We start from the raw sequence: 6808 nt of genomic DNA on the forward strand, positions 1-6808 counted from the left end.
TCAGAAACGATAGCCTGCGTAAAAAACAGCATGAAAAAATCTATTTCACGTAACACGGTATCGGCAGTCGACTGGACTGCACGACGCACGCTACCTAAATCTATACCAAGTGGGCGGCGGGGAGTAAACGGCAGAGGTTTCGGTGCCTGTACATCCTGCTCATCATACGAAGGGAAGGGGGAAGAGTCCGCAAAGCGCTTACGCTTTTTAGCTGGCACAGGACCTGCAGTGGAAGGGCTGACCATGGCCAAAATAATGACACTAAGTTAGTACTGATGTGAATAATTAATGACATAAAATATCAATACAATATTACACCAACAGCATAACAATAATCATACACACGTACCCCAGTGATGTTGTCCCTGGCTGAGGAACAGGGTCCATCTCCACCTCTCCCTCCTCTTCCTCCTCCTCGTCCTCCTGCTGCTCATCGATGAGTTGAGCCTGTCTGAGCTCTGCATTGAGCTGGTCTTCTTCCTCCATGTCCATTCCTCCATGGTCCTCAACAGTCTGCTCTACAAAATGCCTCAGATCAGCATCCGGCTCTACAATACAATACACGCAGTACATATAAATACATGTCTCACAGTATCCATTTTGACTCAACACTCATTAAACGTATTTAGCCAGACTTTTGTTTGTTTAATTTTCAAATATTGTCTGTAGCCACATAAGCAAAATTTATCATCAAGGTAAAAAGTAGGCTACCAAGTAGGGCTGGACCCGAATATTCGACTATTCGAATATTCGTTCGTTGGGTAGGTATTCGGTTTTCAATTTTGGGATTCGGATACTGTTTTTTTTAATGTAATTTTATATGTAATGATCGCTGCTTGGGTGTCTATATAGTGACGTCACACTTCCGCTCTTGTGGAGTCAGAGTTTACTTTTGTATGGGGAAGTCGCTTGTCTGAGCCGTTGTCTCTAACTTTATGTTATAAGTCTCTTTTTGGCTGCTGAAACCTTGACCTATATCACAACAACGTCCGCCCTTAATAAAACTACAGCTGAAGTCTGAAGTTTTTCGTCTGGTGTTCATCTCTTCTTCTCTAACAACTCCCCGGAGATCATCCACATCTCTACAAACGGCGCCCGAACCGTGTCGTCGTCACCTCGGATTTAAGCTGCGGACGCTCTCTGAGTGAGGTCAGACCGTTGTTTGAGTTCAAGTGGATTCAGCGTGGTCGCCGTGGACCGCTATCTCCGCGCTATGACGGTGTCTCAGTGGATATTAACGGTGCTAAGCTACATTTTCCTCGGCCGCTAACTGAAGGAGCTACAAGACCGCTGGCTGGCCGGTTGCCGCTGAGTTTGCTCTCCCGTGTTGGAGCGTGTTGGAGCGTGTAGGAGCGACGGACCTGTGGACGCCACCGAGTATGTTTTCAGCTCTGCGTTTTTGTGAGGAGGAACTGTGACTATGTGTGAACTTTGTCGGGTGAACTGTTGCCCGTGTATGGAAAGCCAAGCAGTTTGAAGGTGCGTGACTCTTAACACGACTAGTCTGACTTTACCTTTAAGTTAACTTTTATATCACAGGAAAATCCCGCCTCCAACACCATGAACCAATCATATCTAATTCTGGTTTATTTTGCCAGTTTTCATGAAAAAATAATTATCATTGTATAACTTAAGCAATGAACCACTGGAATTTATATAAAAATTTTTGTATGAGCAGCCTGAAAAGTGTGAAAAGAGCTCAATGGAGTAAGTACAATGTAAAAAAAACCTTCTACAAACCTGCTTTGTTGATCTGGATCTCAGGCTTCAGAACATCTTCCAGCAGCCTGCGTTGGCGATCAATCTCTTCTTCGTACTCTGCTATCGTTCTTTCAAACAGCCCAAATATCTCTTCAACAGCCGCAGTTAGTCGCTGGTTGACTGATGCTTGATTTTTCAGAGAATGACAGGAACTCGGTAACCTGAATTTGCAGCTGACTGAAAAACTTCCTTCCTGCCTTCCTTCAATTCTCTGTGTCGTCTTTGATTTCAGCGTATCTAAGCCAGGATCTAAGTTCCTGGCTGGTTCTGATACTCCACGGTCCTCTCCATCAGCTTCTGTTTTCATCTGTTCAGTTGAGCTGCTGGCTAGAGGCTCTGAGGACTGAGGTTTCTCTTCATCAGCTTCACTCTTCACGGGGACAGGAGTGAACGGGAACTCTGTGATATCGGCCTCCTCCTTGAAGCCTCCTCCTCGAAGCTGCTCTCCCTCCTGAATGGTCCAGAGTTCCTCTGGTTCCTCTTTAATGTGTGGGGGCTCTGGGTCCTCCTGGTCCAGACTGGGGCTCCAGTCCTTCTGCTCAGGGGGAACCTCTTCTTTACAGACCAACAGCTGCTGGACGCCTGGAGGTATGACTGAAATACACACATACACACATTAAGGAAGAGCATAACTATACGTTAACCTGAGCCTGTTACCATTATTTCATAATGTTAATGAGATCGATGATGCTTCCATTGCAGCATGGCTGTAGCCACATATGAGGACATAGCAAAATGAGGTGCATAGCAAATTGACATCTCATTTAAATCTAAAAAAAGTGTTAATCATAGCAATAACAAATTGGGCTACTCCTGTCATTACCTAAGTCAGGGGTATGCAACCATGTGCCGTGGAGGGCTGAGAATATGCAGGTTTTCAGTCCAACCACAGACTACAGCAGGTGATTCTGTTCTGGTCCTCTTAGTCATGGATAAATGAGTACAATTGGATTTAAAAAGCTAAAGAATGCCTCAACTAAGACAATGTTATGTTTTTCTATGTCTATGCCAAAACCTGGTGTCTATAGAAGCATGAAATTAGAATAGAAGGAGTATGGGTTAATTAGGACGCAATGACAAACCCAGACCGGCCACACTTAAAGCTGATTTAGGCCTATCGTTTGCTGACGAAGTGTCGCCTGTAGGCGTCTACGGTGGTGCGAGTATTTATACTTCTGTGTTGGTGGTTCTGCGTGTTAAGTACCAAAACACGAGATGGCAGTGGCGTGCTTTGTAAGCATGGACGTAATAACAAAAGAAGTAGTATTGATTACATTCTCTGAAACTTTTCTTTTGGGATATTTCTCACCACAAATTTATGACATCTGGTAATCTTTATAATTCGGAGATGAGGTGTTGTACAAATTAATTTATTTGCCAACCTCCTCACCTCGTCTCTCTTGGATCTCCTCCATGTTGTCTTCACTATCGGCGGACTTCAACCAGATACAGGTAGGAGGAAATACCAAGCGGGCCAGTCTGAGTTCTTGCAGTCTTGCGTCGCCCCACGCACAGTTACATTTTTGGAGATGTGTAGGCAAGCTACAGAGACACCGCAAAGACCTACGGCGTAGCTACAGCGACACTGTGATGCAGAACTATAAATAAGCCTTAAGACACCACTTTGGCCTACGCCTCTTTTTGAGCCAGGAAAAACCCTGCAGCATCATATTAAATTTGTCTACACCCATTCCATGCCCACAAAACGTCCAACATACTCAAGCGCATCGCTGCCAAGCACCGGGAGCGTTGTCAGTGGACATTCACTTTAATTGTAGGTTTTGACCGGGGCGTCACGGGACAGGAGGGAACGTCCACAAGTGTCCAAGTGTGCCGTGAAATTTTAAGACCGCCAGTGCCTTTTACTCATAGTCTAAGTTAGCTTCACAAAAGAGCCTCTGAGTTACTTTTCAATGCAACGTAATTAGGAATTTGCAGTGACGAAGATGAAAAACTGCATTGATGGAGAAGCAAACAACCTCAGAACCAACCAGCCATCAGAGACACCTTTAAAATACTGTCATTTTGCTTAGTTAGCCTATTGTAACCTAGTAGGTGCAGTAGTGAAGTTGCAGATAATTAAGTTCAGTCTGGGAGCAGCCAGCACCCTCTGATTCTTTTACCTTGACTTCATCACACTCTTTGTCATTGCAAATTGTTGCAGAACTGGAACTCTCTATTGTTTCTACAACTTAGTTTACACACCTGTTGGCTACACCCATCTGGTCCAAACGACTTCCCTGCTCCACTGTTCTCTGTGTAGCTTCTCAGACCCACACTATGTCTTCAGTTGCACATATCAGTGGTATTTATACCGTTTTTGAAATAATAATTAGTTCTGAATTCACATCAAAATATTTGGCCAATCCTGCTTATTGATCCTCCATAGAACTGTGTGCGTGTGTGTGTGTGATACATCTGTATACAATATAATGATAAAATGTGTTATTCAATGTAATTATGACTACATTTATATTTAGGTGTGCCTTGAGATTCAGGCTTGACCTTTGGTGTGCTTTAGCCCGAAAATGTTTGAGCACCGAGCTGTGCCACGAGGGCCAAGAGTTTTCATTCCGACCAAAGAAACTGAATCCCCTCGGTCACCGTCGACCGGGTCCGATCAACTTTCGGTCTGTCTACGGCTTTGCAGATGCTCACAACAGAATACAACGTAGCATGAGAAATGTGAAAATAGCATTTAAATGTCACCAACCTGCTCTGTGTAACCGCACTTCAGGATTTAAAACAGCGTCCAGCAGCTTCCGTTGTCGGTCGTTCTGCTCTTTTGAACGAGAAACTTCCTCCTCGTACTCTGCTAACAGCCCAAATATCTCCTCAGCAGCCGCGGTCAGTCGCTGCTTCACCAGCGCTCTCTCTTGGACTTCTGACATTTTCACAAGAACTTTTCCTCCTGAACTTTTTACTGACAAACTTTGTCCTTCAAAGCTCAAACCGCTTCAGAGCCATGAGTCCACGAGAGAGAGAGCTGCTGCTGCTGCTGCTGCTGCTGCTGCTGCTGCTGCTTCTTCTTCTTCTTCTTCTTCTTCTTCTTCTTCTTCTCCTCAGAACTAAACGGAGCCTCTGCTTCAGGAGCACGTTCAAAGTTTGCACCGTTTTGCTACGTGAAACGTTTTGCGTTACGTTTGACCCCGTTCAGGGTGATTCTACATTTTTATTGGCTACGTACAAACGCCTGTCACGCGGAATCGTGTTTCAGCCAATAACAGCCCATAATAACAAACGCTTTGCAACAGGACCTTCAATGCACTACCGTTTCCTGTTAAACTTCCTGTGCTACGTTTTGGGGGCAATTGAACGCGCTAGTTTTGTTGTTGTTGTTGTTATCCACTTTAACGTAGACGTGCAATTCACTTTCCGAACTTTTCTCCCCTTTTATCATAATTATTACTCATTATTGTACAATAACGCTGCTTACTGAGTCAAAACACAACCTGGTCGATATCAAACGGTCTCTTTAGCTAGCTAGCGTTGTGTTGCTAAGCTCCGTCCCTGTCTGTCTGTTAGCAGCTAGCTAGCTATGCTAACTTAAAAAGCTTTGTAGGCTACCGGGAGAAGAGTCTGAGGTAGAAGAAAGCAAGAGGTCCATTCAGATAAAATTATCCATACACACTGAGTCTTCTGCTGCTTCATTAAAGATGTAAACTAGACTTTTGAAAGAAAAAACAATAAGTAATACTCCACTCACGAAAGTTTACATACACCGGCCGCCATCTTGCGCGACGTCACAAAGCTTTTTTTTTTTCCACTACTGCACCTTTCCTTCCCGCTTAAAAACTACACTCCTTTTTGCAGCTTTAAAAATGAAGCAGAGTACTGTTACTGCACTGATTCTTTTGAATATCTCTATATTTGATACTGTAAATAAAACAAGTTAAAACATAAAGGAAGTACACTAAAAAATAAAGCCATTAAAACAACTTTGCTTCCCGCTTCTTCTTCTTCTTCTTCTTGTAAGATTTCCGGCAGTTTTGACGCTTCAAGGCGTATTACCGCCCTCCAAAGGTCAATGTAAACCCAGTTCAGGGCGCTATAGCCTCGACTTCTGTCCGAGGGCGTATAACCCAGCAAACAATCACTTAAATGCAAGCAAATTGATTTTAAATGTGCAACTGAAATTGAATGCCCTGCAATAACATCAGTCCCCTGTCAATAAATGTTATTGGTGTATACAGACTCCCCTCAGCTGACATGATGTTTTATGATCACTTTAGAAACCTGCTTAAGGAACTGGATACAAGTAAAGAGTGTATTGTTCTTGGTGAGTTTAATCTGACAAAACAATAAAAAAGAAGCTCAAAGAACTCATCTAACCCAACTCATAGATGGCCCTTCTAGGATAACAACCTCCTCAAAAACCCAAATTGATTTAATTTTTAGTAACAAGCCTGAGAGAATTACAAAGTCTTTCAATCTGTTTACTGGGCTGTCAGATCATAACATGACCCGTATCTCCAGGAAACTAACCAAAAAAAAAGTTTGTTTACCATAAAGACAAACAGCAACATTCCTATAGAATACCAAAAAGAAGTATGCATAATTTTGAGGAAGAACTTAAACAAATTGATTGGATGCAGTTTCTATCTACTGAAAATCTAGAGACTTCATGCCAACTTCTTACAGACACAATAAATAGCATTTAATAAAAAAAAACTGCATTGAAATCTGGTCTAAGACAAGACAGACTAGTTTTTAATGGTTTACAAAACAAAGTAGTACAAGAATTGAGGAAGGCCAAGGCACATTTATTTTTACTAAGATCATAAATGAAGCCAAAGGAAATAACAAAATGATATGGAGTCTTTCTTTGTCAGTTGGTTAATGGTTTCATTAACCAACTGACAAAGAAAGACTGTAGGTCCAGTGATAGAAAAGACTTAGAATTGGACGTGGAAACTTAACTCATGAGCCTGATGAAATCTCTGCTGCATTCAACAACTATTTTATTGACTCAGTACAGAACCTGGCACATTGCTTTGGCACCAGAACTAAGGAGATATCTTTTCCTAATCCAGTTTACCCTGTTCTT

General features: G+C 42.7%; 1 protein-coding gene across 1 annotated transcript; it reads right to left on the reverse strand.

Annotated features, from left to right (window-relative positions):
• LOC144542865 (uncharacterized) lies at window positions 1–4652 on the reverse strand. The gene is made up of 6 exons (XM_078290215.1): window positions 4475–4652; window positions 2327–2355; window positions 1741–2212; window positions 350–548; window positions 107–237; window positions 1–14 (listed from the first exon to the last, which is right to left on the reverse strand). Exons 1-6 carry the CDS (start codon window positions 4650–4652, stop codon window positions 1–3), a joined length of 1023 nt encoding a protein of 340 aa, XP_078146341.1.
• Between the last annotated feature and the right edge of the window lie 2156 nt (window positions 4653–6808).

Source organism: Centroberyx gerrardi, chromosome 19 (assembly GCF_048128805.1).
Source record: "Centroberyx gerrardi isolate f3 chromosome 19, fCenGer3.hap1.cur.20231027, whole genome shotgun sequence".
Taxonomy (NCBI): domain Eukaryota; kingdom Metazoa; phylum Chordata; class Actinopteri; order Beryciformes; family Berycidae; genus Centroberyx; species Centroberyx gerrardi.

Excerpts from the sequence above, each read along its gene's own strand:
- LOC144542865 (XM_078290215.1), bottom strand. The coding sequence starts at position 4,652 with ATGTCAGAAGTCCAAGAGAGAGCGCTGGTGAAGCAGCGACTGACCGCG. Across the intron at positions 2,356-4,474 it reads AGTGCGGTTACACAGAGCAG|TCATACCTCCAGGCGTCCAG; the intron begins GTTGGTGACATT and ends TGTGTATTTCAG. Across the intron at positions 2,213-2,326 it reads CAGGCGTCCAGCAGCTGTTG|GAGGGAGAGCAGCTTCGAGG; the intron begins GTCTGTAAAGAA and ends TGGACCATTCAG.